The following is a 16,099-nucleotide window of genomic DNA, read 5'->3' on the forward strand; positions in this document are numbered from 1 at the left end:
CCACATAGCTCTGGGGCCACTTGGCTTCATCTCTCAGTTACACTGCCGTGGGGGGATCAGACACCCAGCATCCCAGTTCTTGCTAGGGAGGGCCTGGCCCCAACACTGCAGCCAGCCCCCAGTCCCTCCCATGCGAGGTCCCTGCTGCAGTGTGTTTGGTGCCTCTGGGGAACAGGACATGAGTGGCTTTCAGGGAATGAGCAGGTGGGGAGCGGTCTCTGGGTCATCCCTGTGGCAGGAAGCCACCTTTGTTTCTCCCCAAAATCTCTGCTCTGTAACAGTGTGATGGGGATGGGCCCAGCAGAGGAGACGCACCTTTACCCTCTCTCTTTAGGTAACCGGAGCTGGATACATTCCTGAGAGAGGAGGGAAACCTGCTCCCTCTGCCTACGTGACTGGTATCACCTACCTGGGTGAGGGGCTCCTACCTGGTGGCTAGAGTCTGCCCGGCAACTAGTGATGTATTTCAAATTGGTTGGCCGACAGCCAACAGGTGCTGGCCTCCATTGGACCAGGTGAACGAGGTCACAGGGGCTATATAAGTTAAGGCTGCCCAGGAGGAGGGGACAGCAGCCATGCGGGGGACTCAGAGAGGGGCGTTACCATCTGAAACCGGCTCTCTCCCCCATAACTCATGAGCGAGGAACGGCCTGCTCCAGAGGGGATCTCCAACAGCCTCGGGATGATGCTTGTGAGGAAGGTTCTCGAGATCTGGTTAGATATCTACCTGGCAGTAACCCAGATGCGTGATCAAAAGGCTACCTCAGCCAGACTGTTTGCTCTTTAGGATTTCTAGGATATTGCTCAATCTTGTGCCCTATTTTCACCCTACCCCTGTAATCAATAGTTTTCTTCTGTGACCGGTGTAGGAGACTTCTTGAGGGGTGGGTCTAAATTATGCTTAGGAGGCCCCTTAGGTCTGTGGACTAAGGGAGACTTTCCTTTTTGGCCCCCGACTTGGGGAAGTGCCGAAGTGCCTGTACTGGGTCGAGTACCCTTCGAACTATTAGGTCTGTGTTTCCCTGAGGACACAGGGCTGAGAGAGTCCCTTCTCGAGGTGGTGGCAGCTACGTTACCCCCAGGCTAGCGAGTATGCTCCAGAAGGGGGTCAGTGGATGCGAGGCGCCCCAGGGAGGCATTCGGAGCCAGGAAGGTGATCGGGCACAGGGAGGTGGGTGGCCCAATGCAGGAGCGTCCCCTACTGGCCCGCCACAGTCCCATCCCCTGTAAATCTGGCAAAAGGCAAGACCATCCTTCCTGCTGCACTAGCCGGGCTGCCAGCTGGGCTGGGGAGAGCCAGGGGCTCTGTGCTGGGGGCAGGGTGTGTGCACCCCCAGGGTCTGGTGCTGGGAGAAGCTGTTTCAGGGCCTGACAGAGCCGTACCTCCGCGCTCCAGACTCCCCTGGCTGTGGGGCTGGGCCCCAGGTCTGTGTGGGCCCCTTGGGCGGGGGCTGCTGGTGCTGCTCCCGGTGCTTTCAAGCGCAGTAGGGGTCCTGGACGTGCGGCTGCCAGGAAGCCTGGCCCAGGGCTGTGCTGCTCACTGCTGGGCAGGGCTGTGGGCAGCAGGCACTGCCTGTCCCCCTGCAGCGCTGGCATGGGCCCCTTTGACCCCAGCTCTGGCCCAGTGACTAAACCAGGATGTCTCGCAGGTGCTGCTGCCTCCCCTCCTCGATCCCAGAGAGCGTTTCCTGCCTTCGTGCTGGCGCCTACCGAGCCCCAGGGCAGCCATGCTGGCCGGCTGCTGTTCGGCTGCCAGCGGGACTGTGTGCTGCCCCTCCCCACCCCCAGCCCAGGCAGCGTGGGGCCAGAGGCCAGGGATTCAAGAGGTCGTACGGCCACTGGTCAGGGATGATCTAGGTGTAGCGATGCCTGTGTGCTAGCATGGAGATATCCCAGGCTTTGCTGGTTGTCCCTGTCCTGCCCCCCACTTTTCTGTAACGTGTTGGGGAATTTTTAAGAGGAGTGGGTGTTGACTGCAGCCCAGCCTGGGGATGGGGACTGGGCTGTGCCAAGGCTCCTGCTGGAACCAAAGCCGGAGGGTGTTGGCTAGAGGGACTTGCCCCTCTGCTCAGGCTCAGACTGGGGCCATATTTGGGGTTAGGAAGGAATTTCCCCCCTGTTCATATTGATGTAGACTGAGGGGTTTTGCCTTCCCCTGTAGCGGGGACACAGCCCCTGCCTGATGTCTCTTGAGCATTTATTGACAGCATTTCATAGAAACAGGATGCTGGCTGTCCTGGTTTCCTTGCTGCACCTGTGGCAGGGTCGGTGCTAGGTCTCCGTTGTCAGGGTTGGCAGTAGTCGTATGTAGAGTTTAGATGACGTTACTTGGGCTGATTCAGGCAGGGCTGATCCTGCCCCAGGTGGAGGAGTGGAGGTGACGTGACCTCTGGAGGTCCCTTCCAGCCCCACTGCTCTGTGATCCTGCCTCTGTCCCCATTTCCTGGCTTGCAGCAGCCCACAGAGCAAAGAGCTGAGCCAGTTTGCTCAGCTCCCTCATGTAGCATGAGCTCTGTGCTAGCTCCTCGCTGAGCGTATGGGGAACGCAGCATCCCCTCCCTGGCCATCCCTGGGCTCCTGTGGGACACCTTACTCCCCTGTGGCAGGTGGCCGTGGGCAGTGGTGCTGCCAGTCACAGGGGGTAGCAAGCTGCACCCACCCCACAGGGCTTGGGGGACCAGGGCCTATCTGGGACCAACTGCTAGCCATGGCCAGTCATCCCTCCCCACTTGCCCACTCCCCGCAGCTTCCCCCAGGCCCAGCATCCAGGCGGCAAGCAGCCTCCCCGCACACACGGCTTCCAGGTATGCCAGGAGCAGGGCAGGAGTCACAGCCCAGCAGGGTTGGCGCTGGGGCTCCCAGCTGCACCCTCCCCACACGGCTCTCATTGGGGAGCAGCCCGGAGCCCACAAAGAGGCAGCACTCGAGTGTGTTGTATAAATAGCCTTAAATAACCCGGCAGGGCTTTATTACAAAAGGAAGAGAACCATCGCCACGTGGTGGCAGGGGTGCGGCCAGCGCTGCTGCAGGGTCATGTTAAATAAACCTTAAATTATGCACCCCAGACTTGCTGCGCTGCAGTGGGGCAAGAGGGAGTGGGGGCAGGAAGCAATGCCCCCCCCCGGAAACAGTGACAGCCCACAGGGCAGGGGTGGTGCATTGCATCCCTCTTTGCCTGCTCCCGTGGCCAGAGTCCAGCCCTGAGACCGGCCCAGGGCACACAGTTGTCCCCCTCCCTTCCCCACTCCCCCCCATCCACCAGACTGAGAAGCATTTGACATAGTGGTTACTTCCCCCTGCACTGCACACCTGCCCACTCCTGGAGGGCAGTATAAGCACCTAGCGGCCACCAGCAGCTCCCACCATTGGGCCTCACTTCCCCCCAGAGCTGGAGCAGCACCTGGCTGCACCCCCCAGATCGCACGGTCTCCAGAGCTCTTCTCCCACCCTTGCTGGACCTCATCCCAGTTTTCCAGACTGCAACTCTCCCTGTGGCCCCGGCCCCCGTCCTGCCCTGGCCTGAGAGTGGCAGGGTTTGGCGGGGTCCGGGACCCGCAGTACCAGGACTTTGCTGCTCCTGGTGCCAGGGACACCAGGGGCAGGCCAGGGTGCAGCGGGAGCGAAGGGAGCCCCCTGAGGCTGCAGGCAGCTCTGTGTGTCCTGCCCATGCAGCCCTCACTGCCCCAAGGGGGGCATTTGCCCCGTGCCAGTCGGGACCAACATTGGAGAACCCCATGAGACCCAGCTCCGGTGGGGGAGTTGGGGGCTACTAGGAGCTGCCAGGAGCCAGGGCCCTGATCATAGGGGGTGGCAGGCTGGAGGTGCCACGGCTGAGGTAGACACTGTTTCACACATGCTTCACAGCCGGTGCTGGCCGAGGCCTGGCAGTGCCCCAGAGCAGGTCCTAGTCTCACCAGGCCACAGGGAGAAGCAGCAGTGTTGAACCCAGGGCCGCAGCCAGCCCTGCTTCTGGCCAGCAATAAATAACCAAATAAATAGAGACTGGTGCACAGTTCCTTTTGGTCGTGCGCAGAGGGGCTCCGGGCCGGCTGTGGATAGAGGCTCCTGCCTCACCCATTGAGCTGCCCTTGGATGGCCAGTCCCGGTCTGCAGGGCTGGACAGAGCCGACAGTCCCCAGCAATGTGCTGGTACCACGTCCCCCCATGGTCTCTGCTGTGCAGTCACGGGATCTCGGGCAGCCGGGAGAGCTGTCTTACAGCTGTCCAGGGGCGCCAGGGCCCCAGTGTGTCCGTAACAGTGAGTGGGGCTCCCAGGCCAGGCGGCTTCCTCTGAGTCCCGCCAACCCAGGTGCCCAGGGAGCACAAGTGGCTGCTCCCTGCACTGCGGGGGGTTCAAGGCTGGGGGCACTGGAAGCTACTGGTAGCGACGCCTGCTCCTCAGGATCTCCAGGATCTGGTCCTTCTGTCTGAGCCACTCCTTAGATGACAACCTCCGCTGCTTGGGCTCAAAAAAGGTGTACCTGAGGCGCGGAGCCTGCTGGTCGCTCACCACCAGGGCCTGCAGCACGAGGGGCTCCTGGAGTGGCCCACTTCCCATGATGGTCTCCATGTTCTTGGTGGCACCGCTGTAGCGCAGGCTCATGCCACCTGGCAGACGTACGTCCATCTCAGAGGGCACCAGCACGTAGTTCCCATTCAGGACGTAGCTGCCGTCCTGCCTCTGCAGCGCCAGGTAGATGCCATCACTGGCCGTGCCTGAGCCACTGGTCTGGTTGATCCTGATATGCGTGGCTCCAGCCGGGATGGTGACAACATTGTTGTACCCATAGCTGGAAGGCAGAGAGGCAGAGGCATCAGGAAACCAGCTGGGTCAGGGGAGGTGATGGGGGGCTGCCTGGCATAGGATGAGGGCAAGGGCACTGTCTCAGGAGACTGAGGGGGGCACAGCTCAGTCTTGTTAGGCCTCCAGCAGCCTGGTGGAGTTTCTGCACTAGGACGATGCTGCTTCTGCACAAGGAGGACTGGGGTCCCAGCCTGAGTCCCAGCTGAAGGGCGTCAGCAGAGCTGGGGGGCAGGGCTGGGATAGCAGGTAGCTCCTGCCCATGCTGGACCATGCCTAGCCCTGTTGCATCTGTCCCCAAGGCTGAGCCTTCCCTCCTTCGACCCCAGGGAAGCCAGGGCCTGGCTGGTCCCCACCTCCTCCCTGGTTTCTCCCATGGGTTGTATGGGAGGGGACACTCACCGGGGCTTGGTGAATTTGCCATAAGTCTTGGTGCAACTGCTGTCGTCGCCCCCACACACCATGCACTTGTCAAACTTCTTCTTGGAGCCGATGATGCGATCGCAGCCGGCATTGATGCAGCGGCCTTGCACGCACACCGAGGTGCTGTCAGGTGAGCAGGGTGTCCCGTCAGCCACCTGCACACGCACACACACACATACACGGTGAGTCTGGAACATGCCCGCACCCCTGCCCCACCCACCGGCTACCAATGCCACATGCTGTAGGCATACGCTGGCAGCACAGCACATGGGATGGGGGAGCAGACTTACCCGTGGCTCCAGCACGTAGTAGTAGCCCAGCGCCTGGGACTGGCAGGTTAGCTTGCACTGGTCCTTCTCAGCCACACCGCTGTAGCGGGGCACCCAGTCCATGGGAGCAGGGATGCTCTTGAACATATCCGGACGGTTGTTATAGATGGCACATTGCTGCTCTCGGTAGGAGAGGGCTGCAGGAGAGACATGGGGTCAGCCTCGGCCCAGGCAGCAGGCTCCCCTCATGGCAGTGTCACCTGGCCCCTCCATGTGGACTCCTTCAGCCCACCCCAGCCCTCACCCGGCTGGAGAAGCTCAGCTCAGGGCAGCTCCAGGCAGGAGGGACCCCCCTCATAGCAGTGGGAGCATCTGCAGCTATGGCTCAACAAGGGACTCAGCCAGTGTGTAAGGGCCTGTCCCGGGGGCTCCTGGGGCTAGCGCCTGCCGGCCAGAGCCCATAACTGGGGAAGGTCCCTGGGTGGGGGAACAGGCTCTGGAGTTCGGGGCTCTGATCTGAGAGGCCTTTGGGGTCAGTGGGGAGTGGGCTTTGCTGCCTCCCCAGCCTCCCCCTGGCTCCTTCCCCCTCTCTGGCTATCTGAGCCCCGCTCCCAGCCTCACTCACCGGTGCCCCCTGGGCAGCCCTGCACGTTACAGGAGCGGTACTTGGTGCGCTCGCCCTCGCAGTACTTGCCACCGTTGCGGGGGACAGGCTTGTTGCACTCACGGATGGAGTACTGCACACCCCCGCCACAGGTCCGCGAGCACTTGCCCCATGGGCCCCAGGGCCCCCAGCGGCCATTGACAGGAGTCTGCAGAAGAGATCATGGAGCAGGTGAGAGCGGGGCAGGAAGGTGGGCCAGCTTCCATGTGCAGCTGAGGGGCACCCCAGGCCAGCCGCCACGTGCCGTGCTGCAGCCAGGGAGCACCCTAGTGCAGCTGGCAGAAAGAGGGAGATGCAGTGGGGAAAAGGAGATGGGAAAGGAGTATGTCTCCTCCATTCCCAGCACCAGTTCACACCCTCCACACCCACACCCTGTGGCTCTCCAAGCTCCCCAGCACTGCCACACTCCCTGCCCCCGTCCCTGGCTCCCCCTGCCCCTCCCCACCCCAGCCACCCCTGCAGCAGGAGGAAGGGGACCCCATGGCCTTTGCTCTGTGCACCCCACCTGCTCTAGGCTCTGGCCAGCACTCACCTTGAAGGCCCTCATCTCAATCTTGCTGATGCAGCGACCATTCATGCAGGTCTTGCCCTGGGCACAGGGGGTGCCATCGGCCCAGGGGAAGTGCTTGGTCTGGCACATGAAGTGCCCATTGATGCGGCCTGTGCACCACAGGGAGGAGCAGGGTGGGTGCAGATTGGGGCAGTGGCGTGAGTCCGACCCGAAGGTCAGTTGGCATTGCCGGTCAGCGTTGTAGTCATTGCCTGGGAGGGCAGGTGGCAGGTGCAGGGGCTCACGTGGCCTGTCCAGGAGGCAGTGGCCTAGGAGAAGGGAACAAGTTGGCACATGAGGGGCCTGGTCCAGCTCCAGCTGGATGCAGACCCTGGGTCAGGGCTGGTCTGGAATGACCCTGGCTGCAGACCTGTCCCGGGAGCCGCGGCTGCCCCCAGTCACTGGCCTGCGGTGCAGCCCGGGGCTCTGCAGGTGTCCTCACCATGGCCATTGTCGAGGAAGTCGGTGATGAAGCGGGCACTGCACGGCGACCACATCTCCTCTGGGTCCACGTAGGACATCACAGGCGCCATCATGTGACGGGAGCTGCTGCTACGGCCGTTCAGCTCCTCACAGGGCTTGGAGTTGTCATGAAGCATGTTGAACACGTGGCCTGCACCAGGGAAGGGAGGGAGAGACAGGGGTCAGCGCATGGGCCCCTGATGATGATGATGCTGTGCAGTGGGGTTGCCATCCCAGCAGCCCAAGGTCCCCATGCCGAGCAGGGTGCCGGGCACCCGTAGAGTGGGCCGGTTGCCCTCACTTCTCCCAGTCCTGGCAGCACTTACCGAGTTCGTGGGCCGCAGTGAAGGCCGACTGCAAGCCGTCATCCTCCACGATGGAGCAGCTGCGAGCCGGGTCGCACACGGTGCCCACATCTGCCATGCCCAGCGTGTCGCAGGTGGAGATGCCACACAGGTCCTATGGGAGAGGATCACATGCTATGGCTGCTGGGTGCATATGGCGGGGGGGGGACCCAGCCTGGACTCACGCCACCCCCACCCCCGCACACAGACCCAGTGGGGAGCTGGGGGCATGGCCCTGACCAGACAAATTATGCATCCAGTATTCCCCACATCCTCGCAGTGCCCAGGGTGCAGGCGCAGTACCTGGCGGGTGAAGAGCACGGCCGTGTCGAAGTGCTCAGGGTCGGCATCGTCCGCCTTGTTGAGTCCCTGCTGCCACTTGCAGAAGTTGCGCAGGGTTTGGGCAGCGTTGCTGGTGATGGAGGGCCCGTCCTTGGCCTGGCCCAGCACCACTAGCCGTGTCACCACCAGATTGACTGGGTTGCTCAGACTCGGGTGCCGGAAGAACTTGGCGGCAGCTGCCATGACAGTGAGGAGGTACCGCTCCAGCCCCGTGCCATGAAACTGCGCCATCTTCTCGTCCGCCACCACCAGCGTTTCCACGTAGCGCATGACCGAGGCGAAGCGCTGTGGGTGGGAGAGACGGCGTCAGGCATGGGTGAGGCACTGCCAGGTGCTCCATTGCCCTCATGCCCTGCACTCCCCCGTGTCTCTAGTGCCCCTCATGCCCAGCTGCAGCCCATCAGGGACCCCCGGCTGGGTGACTCAGGGGAAGCCACCCCAACCTTGCAGTGCTCTGGGCAGGCCACCCATGCCCGTGAGGCAGAGAACCAGGAGTACAGACCTCACCCTCCTGCTCATCAGCTACGTGGCCTGACCCTGGTAATGCTGAGGCATCCTGGAAGAGCCCTTCCAGCAGAGCCCGAGCGCCCCGTGCTGGGGGTAGTGAGTCCTGACTGTGGGCAGGGGCTGGGGGTGAGCTGGAGCTCTCATGCTGGGCACTGGGCTGTGCTGGGCATGGTGCAAGGGCACCGGGTGGACCCTGGCGGCACAGGCCAGTGCCCTGCTCTGCCCAGGGTGGTTCCAGCAGCAGAATGGCCCAGGGCCATCAAATTGGGGGTGGACCTGGGACAAGAGCTCAGGTGTCCTGATTGCCTGCACCCCCTCTGCTCCCTCCCACACTCCCACCAAAGGCAGCAGGATCACCCCGGTGTCCTGATGCCAGACTCTGCTCTAACCACTAGTCCCAGATGCCTAGCATTTCCACGGGGTTGGAGACCTGCGTGGGGGCACTGATGGGGCAGAAAAAGCCCATGCATCACCTCCAACAGTAAGTGCCAGGGAGCAGCCTGGAGCCAGGGCAAATCTGCACCACCACCCTCCCTGCAGGGCAGCTCCAGCAGAAGCAGCTGTGTCTAGGGCTGAAGCCGTCCTCCCAGCCAGGCTGGGCTGGGCTGGGTGGGAAGTGGCCACAAAACAAACCAGCTGGTGAACTCAGGAGACCTGGGCAGGGGTGGCAGGGCAGGGGTTGTCCCCACTGCCTAGCCCGCTTCAGAGCTCCTCCCCAATGGGGCAGGGGCAGGCTGGGGTCCGGCTGGGATCGCCCCTTGCAGAACTCCTGAAGCCGCAGGGATGGGGAACTGGGTCAGTAGGCTAAGCAGTGGGGCCTGGCCGCCACGTCGGGGACCTGCTGCCAGGAGAGGCGGGGCCACTGGGCCACGCAGTGATGCCCTCCCCCTGCTCAACGCCTGCATGGGCATGCCTCTACCTTTGCCCTCCTCGCGGACGCCGGACGCTCCAGGGGTTGGCGCTCGTGGGCCGGAGGGGTGCCCGGGGCCTGGACTCCCACGCTGCACATGGGGCCGCTGGCTTTTTCTGGCATCTTCTTCTTCACCACATGGGCGCCGGCCCCTCCCGCCGCATTGGGCACGCCGCCGTCCAGGGGCTGCACGTGGTACTCGGCGCCACGGTACTTCAGCACGCCCAGCAGTGACGTCCCGTCAAAGTGCACGGCTGCGATAGACTCGGGATCAGAGTTCACCGTCCCGGTGAAGTAGTTCCCAGGCTCCACAGCGCTGTCAGCCGCCTGCCCGCCTCGGCCCAGGTACTGCACGGTCAGGTCCTTGGACAGGAAGCTGGGGTCCCGCTCCAGGGCCAGCACCAGCTCCTCTCCGAAGACCCGCAGGCGGTAGAGGAGCTGCTGGTTGGGGCTGCTGCTGCCCAGCCCGTTCCCAGCCATGTCCATCTCATCTGTGCCAGCGGGGCTGGCGCTGCTGTTTAGCCTCTCCAGAAACACGATCTCCTCCTTGTAGACACCGGCCCGGGCGTACTCCAAGGATGCCAGGACAAGGAGGCGGCAGGTGGCCATAGTTAGGAGCCACAAAGCGAGGGCCGGGCTCATCATGGCTGGGCAAAGGGCACAGGTGGTGTTAGTGGATAATAAAATGGATGCAGTGGTTTTATCCCCAAGGGAACAAGCCCTGGAGCACTGGACGTGGCAAGGTCGGATGGCAGCTGAAAGGGATCAACTCCCCTCGGGACTCGGCTACAGGAGACCTGCTCCAGCCACAATCCTTTGGGCCCTGGGGCACTGCTCCTGGGTGCCCACAGCGCCTCCCCTGCCAGGAGAAGCAGCCCCTGCCAGCTGGGCACGGCTGAGCGCGCCTGTAGCCGGGTGACGGAGCCGGCTGCTTGCCGCTGGTGCCTCCTCTTCCCGACTCTTTTGTTCCAAGTCCCAGCCCTGCACAGGAGATCCCAGGGGCAGAGGCAGCTGGGCTGAGGATCCTGCAGGACTCGGCACGGCTGGCTTCAAGTTTCTGAGGCTTGGCTTCAGCACCGTTGTTTCCTTCTCTGTGCTGGGATGCGAGAGAAGCAGCCGGGGTGAGGGTGCTCCAGGCTGCCTGCCTGCCCTTCTCTGCAGTCAGTCCCGGGAGCTGGGAGCAGGGCTCTGCTGAAATCTCTGCCTCTGGCTCCTTCCCTGAGTTTCTGTAGCGGCTCCTTGGAGAGGACCGGTTTTAATAGTTGTCTGCGCTAGCTCCGATTGGCTGGCTGGGCAGGGCTTTATTAACTTGTTCGTTCTTGCAATGTCCCTCATGATGCATTGTGGACGCAGTTGGGCAGGCTGACAGCTCAGGGTCTTGGATCAGAGGGCAATTTTTTTTTAATAGGAAATGGGGCGGGGGTGAGGGCGAGGGCTGTGTGAGAACTCCCCGGCCCGCGCGGGAAGCTGCCCTGGCATGCTGCCCTTCTGGCACCGTCTCAAGTGTCTCAGGTCTGACGGCTCTTTCTCTGTGCAAGAACAGAGATCCCGTCCTCTCTGTGGCTTTCCCCCCTTCCCCAGGACAAGGCAGGCTTGACAGTGCTATGATGGGCACCTTCCTGGGCACGGCGGCACAGGGCTGGCAGAGCTAGGGGACAGAGTCCAGCATCCAGCCAGCTACAAAAACGCACGGGATTGACCAAGCCCCTGGCTCTCAGCTTCAGGCACTGACACCTTTGTCTGCACATGGGTTGCACTTTTGGCTCTTCTCTGCCATCAGCAGACGGGGTGGACATGGACTCGAGTGCTTTGTGGAAGCAGGGAGCTCCCTGCCTCTGGGACTTTGGAAGCTGAGGCTGCAGGAAAACCCCACAGATTGGGAGTTTCTGGTATACACCGGGGAGGGTGTTTCTGGTAACACTGCCCTGGAGGGTGTGCAAGGGGCTCCAGTTGAGCCAGGTTCAGCTCTGACTCTCCGCATGACTTGGTCCCTTTCGAAGTCCTTGTGTAAAATGGGAACAACAATGCCCGACTTTGACCCATGGTGGTTGCATGTCCCCGTGAGCCCCTGAACCCCTGGGAGACCTAAACATCCAGGGGGCATTTGAAGGGAAGACCCAGGCAGGGGCTGAGGCTCCAGGGGCAGATGACAGCCCCGCGTATAGACAGGCAGGCGCATCCAGAGGCTGCTGCACCCCAGTAGTGAGGCAGAGAGCAGTGCCCCATGCCCAGTGTAAAGCCCATCATGGGGCTGGATCCCAGCCCTTCAGCATAGCCGGGTGTCCGCAGACTCGTCTGCTCCTCAGCGCAGTGACGGACCTCCCTTGCCCAGGCTGGGACCTCCCTTGCCAGGCGAAGCAGTGATGGACAGTGCGGGCAGGCGGTGAGCAGCCCAGCTTCGCAGTGAGGCAGCCGGTCCCCCCTGAACCGGGAGCTGCAGCCCACCCCCATGCCTGGATCCAAGTCCAAATCCGAGCCCCTGGCTCCGGGAGCCCCGTGCCCTGCACTTTCCCTGCAATGTCGCGGGCCCTGGGGGCAGCGCAAGCCCCACGCTCAGAGCCTGGGCTTTTGGGGGGGACGTGGCTCCCAGGAGCCGGGCCAGGCCGAGCTCAGCCGCGGGGCAGGATGCGCTGAACGCAGCCCACTCGGAGGCTCCAGGCTGGGAGGCGCCCCTGCCTCTGTGAAAGGAGACTCCTGCTCCAGCCTCCTACTCAGGCCTTGGCAGCCGGGCCTGCAATTACAGCCCAACAGTGGCACCGCGCTCGTGGGGGCTCAGGCTTGCTGGCTTTCTCTCCTGCCCTCCCCTCGCCTCTGGCGCCCTGCTGTCCCCACAGCCATAGCCCGGGCGGCCGCGCTGCCTTCCCGGCCGGGCGGGCCCCGGGGTGCGAGGCAGGCCCAGCTGCTCGCTTCATGTTTAGCCTTTTCCATCCTGTATTTTTGCCCCCTCCCCCCAGCACATACTTCTCCCTCCTTCCCTTCCTCCCCGCCCCGACTCTGGTTTCCATTTCTCTTTGATCTGCCTCTGCAGCCACGATACTGGGCTGCAAGCGGCCCCAGCGCGCCTCCACATCTGCTTTTCCGCAGCGCGCTGTGGTTGGATTGTCATCTTTTCCTTTCTTTTCCAGCCTTCCTCTCCCTCGTCCCCTGTGGAACACGCTCGGCCCTGAAGATGAAATACAGCCCTGCTTGCAGCAAGCCCGCCCGCGTCCCCGCCGACCCGCGCTGGCGCTCGCAGCCCCTCTGGCAAACCCATTAGCTTGGCCCATGCCCACGCGCCCTGGAGCTGGCTCTCAGCACGGCCTCCCTTGCCCCTTCGCTGGCTGAGAGTGGCGGGAGAGGGCTGGACGGAGGGCCCTGCCTGTTCAAGACCAGGTCTAGTCCAGGCAGTATGACACTCATCCACATACGCATGTATGCACACACGCGTGCACACATATAGACACCCACATGCACATGCATAGACACATGCTTGCACTTGTATTCACAAATACATGCACAGACATATACACACATGCACACACATACACACATGCAAAGGTACACGTGCATGTGTGCACACATGCACATATATACACACGTGCAGGTACACATGTATACACATGTATATACACCCATATGCATGTGTATATACATGCATATGCTAGCAAGTCACCTACCTCTGCAAGCTCATCTGTACATTGCGCTCCACATATGCAACCTCTGCACCCTCTCCACACATTAATGTACATACACACACATACATGTACACACACACATATAGTTGCACACCCATCTACTGCCTCTTAGCCCCAGGCTGCATGGTCCATGTGGATCATGCTGGGTGCTCCCCAACCAGCTGTAGCTGAGACCTCACCTCATTCCACGCTGAGGCAAATGCGCAGCCCAGGTCCCCAGGTGCAGCCCCAGACGGCAAGGGCAGGCTAGAGTAACAGCAGCCTGGCTCAGAGCCTGGCCAGACTTTTCCCACCACCAACTCCATTCCTTCCCACCCTAATGCCGATCTCTTGGAGATCTTCAGGATGGGGGCCAGCCCTACTGGGTGTCTGTACAGCGCCAGCACATGGAGGGGCTGATTCAACTGGGGTCTGTGCAGCACAAAGCGCAACAGGGCCCTGTCCTGGCCAGGGGCAGAAGTTTGCCAACCATGGCAGCGCTGCTGTGAGAACTGACAGCCGGGGGAGGCCGGGTCTGTTCCCAATGGGACAGGTATGTTCATTGCCACCTTTCTGTACTTGGTGTTTCTAGCAGGGATGCCAAGGGCTGACTGGCCTCTCTGCCTGTGAGCAGAACTGGGCTCAGAGCGTTGTACGGGGCGCTGCCTCCAGCCTCAGTGCTCAGAGGTCTGTGATCTCGCAGGCCTTGGCACCGAGGAGTCTGTGCACCAAGTAGGGTGCAGTGCTGGGCTCTGTGCTGGGTGCAGGCTGCAGTCCTTGGCTCTGTGCAGTGCACAGGCTGGAGAGTTGGGCTCTGTGCACTGCTCAGGCCGTAGTGCTGGGCTCTGTACACTGCACTGGCTGGAAAGTTGGGCTCTGTCCACTGTGCAGGCTGCAGTGTCGTGCTCCGTGCAGGCTGCAGCACTGGGCTCTGTGCTCTGTGCAGGTCCAGTGCTCTGGGTCGGGTCCAGGTACTGGCTGGGATGGCCATGGTTTTGTGAATGCTGGCTTTTTGTTTCACATTTTTTGATTCTGCTTGTACAGCTGGAAGAGATCAGGCTGCTAAGACACCCCCCCCAGCTGGAGGGGAGCCCAGGACAGGGGATGGGGGTGGGGGTGGTGCAGTGGAAAGGCCCAGCTGGAGGACTGCAGTGTTTCCCTGCCATCCCCCAACCAAGGAGTCCCTTAGGGACCACCTCCCCTGGACCCTACACCTGCTGACACCACCTACACCCCCCGGGGCATTGGTGTCAATGGGGGGCACTCTCCCAGGGCAAGCAGTGAGCCAAGCACAGGGCAGGGCAGGGCAGAGGCTCACGGCACAAGGGCAGCTGCAGGGAGATAGGGCAGAGCCTACTTCCCAGAAGCTCATGGGAGCATTGGGGGAGGAGAGGGCTGTGTAGTGGGGACTATTTGATGTCCTCGAAAACACGGTAGGTCTGTCAGGAGCTGTGGGCTGCCGCTGGATGGCGGCTGGCGGTGCAGAAAGTCCTCTGGACCCTGCGCGGGAGTCCAGAGACGAATCCAAGCTGGCCACCGGTGCTGCTGCATTGGGCAACCGGCACCGTGATGACATCAACAGAGAAAAGTGGACAGGATATCTTCTTGGTGCATGGCGCTCGCCAGTCTTCACGGTTAAAAGACTATAGCATTAAAAGGTTAAAAGCCTAAAAACCACATGCTGGGGCCACCACTGGGCCGGGTGACCAGTACCTTAAAAACACCAATAAATTACGGGGGACAACAAAAGAGAAAACAGGGCGCGCACATGCAGGGTCATAGGGCCAAAACAAGTGCTCCCCGGGGGGACACCGAGCAGAGCACCCCGGACAGTGCCCACCGGCTCGCATACTTGGAGAGCTCGCCAGCAGCTACTGCCCAGTGGTACTCCACCCAGAGATGTGCGCAAAGGACACTGAGGAAAAACGCCCCGAGGTCGCTGGGAGCCTTCCCGGCCAGAGCCTGCTTCCTGGACCGCCAGATGACAAGCTTGGCCGGAGCCAGGAGGAGGTTGACCAGGAGGTCCCAGGCCTTGGTGGGGCGACGGATGAGGTGTGCATAAACTAAAAGGTGAAGGGAGTAGTGCAGCCAGCTGGGCTGCCTGAACAGAGAGGGCTGTTGCAAGAGTATGGGGTGTGAAGTGGGGTGTGTATGCTGGGCCTGTGTGGTTGTGCTGGGGGTGTGTGAGCTATGGGGTGTGCTGGGTGCAAGGTGGGGTGTGCATGGCACCATTAACTGATCAGGAACCCTGTGCCCTCCTGTGTGTCTCCAGGTGGCCCCTGATGCCACAGCTGCTCCGGGCATGGGACCACGCACACTGCAGAACAGGTGGGGGCTGCTGCGTTTGGAGGGGCTGAGCTCACCTGCTGGCCCCCTCATCACTTGGCACCCGTGGCTCACTGGCTGTTCCCAGCAGGGAATGGGGGAACTGCATCAGCTCAGCAGTAGGCCCTGGGCAGGGCAGGCCCTGGTGCAGGCATCTAGTGTGGGAGGATGTGGCCCATATGGGGTTGGGTCACTGGTGATGTGTAGGGGGTGCACGTGGGTGCATGTGCACTCCCTGAGCATGGCAGTGCACCCCCTACAAAAAGGTGACCCCTGCGGGCAGTTGCCATTTGCCACCTCCCTGCCACCGACACTGCTGGCGGCATCTGTGGGAGCTCCCTGCTATCGTTTCCCCACAGTATCATTCATGGGTTGGGTTATATGATGTGGATGCCACGTTTGTGGCTGGATACAAAGGGGTACATACGTGGTATGGGTCTGGTGTTGTGTGTGCTTGTTGGAGAAGTGTTATGGGGTGCGTGGGGGTTTCTGTGTGGTGTGTTTGTGGGGCTGGCTGTGGTGCGGGGTCATGTGGGGTTATGTGTGTGATGGGGGGATCATATGGTGTGGGGGAAGGTGTAGTGTGCAGGGTGGTGTAGCGTGGTGGGGTTTGCACATGTTGTGTGTCGGGGCAGCTGTGATGGGCATGGGAAGAGCTCTGGTGTTGCAGTTTGTGTGCAGTCCTGGGTCTGGAGGGGTCTGTGGTGTGGGGTTGGTGCCTGGGTGATCCCCTCCCAGGGCAGGTCAGGGATGCTCTGCCTAAGCTGGGCCCCTGAAGTCCCATCAGGGGAGGGGCAGTTCAGGGGTAGCTGCTGCTTCTCCCAGCCCCAGGCAGGGTGTCCCTGCTGC

General features: G+C 61.9%; 1 protein-coding gene across 1 annotated transcript; it reads right to left on the reverse strand.

Annotated features, from left to right (window-relative positions):
- Positions 1-6: 6 nt before the first annotated feature.
- Positions 7-11,300, reverse strand: ADAMTS4 (ADAM metallopeptidase with thrombospondin type 1 motif 4). The gene is made up of 9 exons (XM_090051037.1): positions 9,282-11,300; positions 7,817-8,140; positions 7,496-7,628; positions 7,150-7,320; positions 6,690-6,976; positions 6,119-6,305; positions 5,515-5,690; positions 5,204-5,379; positions 7-4,790 (listed from the first exon to the last, which is right to left on the reverse strand). The coding sequence occupies exons 1-9, from the start codon at positions 9,915-9,917 to the stop codon at positions 4,376-4,378; spliced, it is 2,505 nt and encodes an 834-aa protein (XP_089907163.1). The 5' UTR covers positions 9,918-11,300; the 3' UTR covers positions 7-4,375.
- Positions 11,301-16,099: the final 4,799 nt, after the last annotated feature.

The sequence above is a fragment of the Crocodylus siamensis genome, chromosome 6, assembly GCF_052110815.1.
Source record: "Crocodylus siamensis isolate JL-2025a chromosome 6, ASM5211081v1, whole genome shotgun sequence".
NCBI lineage: Eukaryota > Metazoa > Chordata > Crocodylia > Crocodylidae > Crocodylus > Crocodylus siamensis.

What these genes read in the sequence shown, in the direction of transcription:
- ADAMTS4 (XM_090051037.1), bottom strand. Translation starts at nt 9,917, where the DNA reads ATGATGAGCCCGGCCCTCGCTTTGTGGCTCCTAACTATGGCCACCTGC. An exon ending in GGGCTGCCCAGGGGGCACCG is followed by an intron (nt 5,691 to 6,118) that starts GTGAGTGAGGCT and finishes TCTCTCCTGCAG; the next exon opens with CCCTCTCCTACCGAGAGCAG. An exon ending in ACTACGTGCTGGAGCCACGG is followed by an intron (nt 5,380 to 5,514) that starts GTAAGTCTGCTC and finishes GTGCGTGTGCAG; the next exon opens with GTGGCTGACGGGACACCCTG.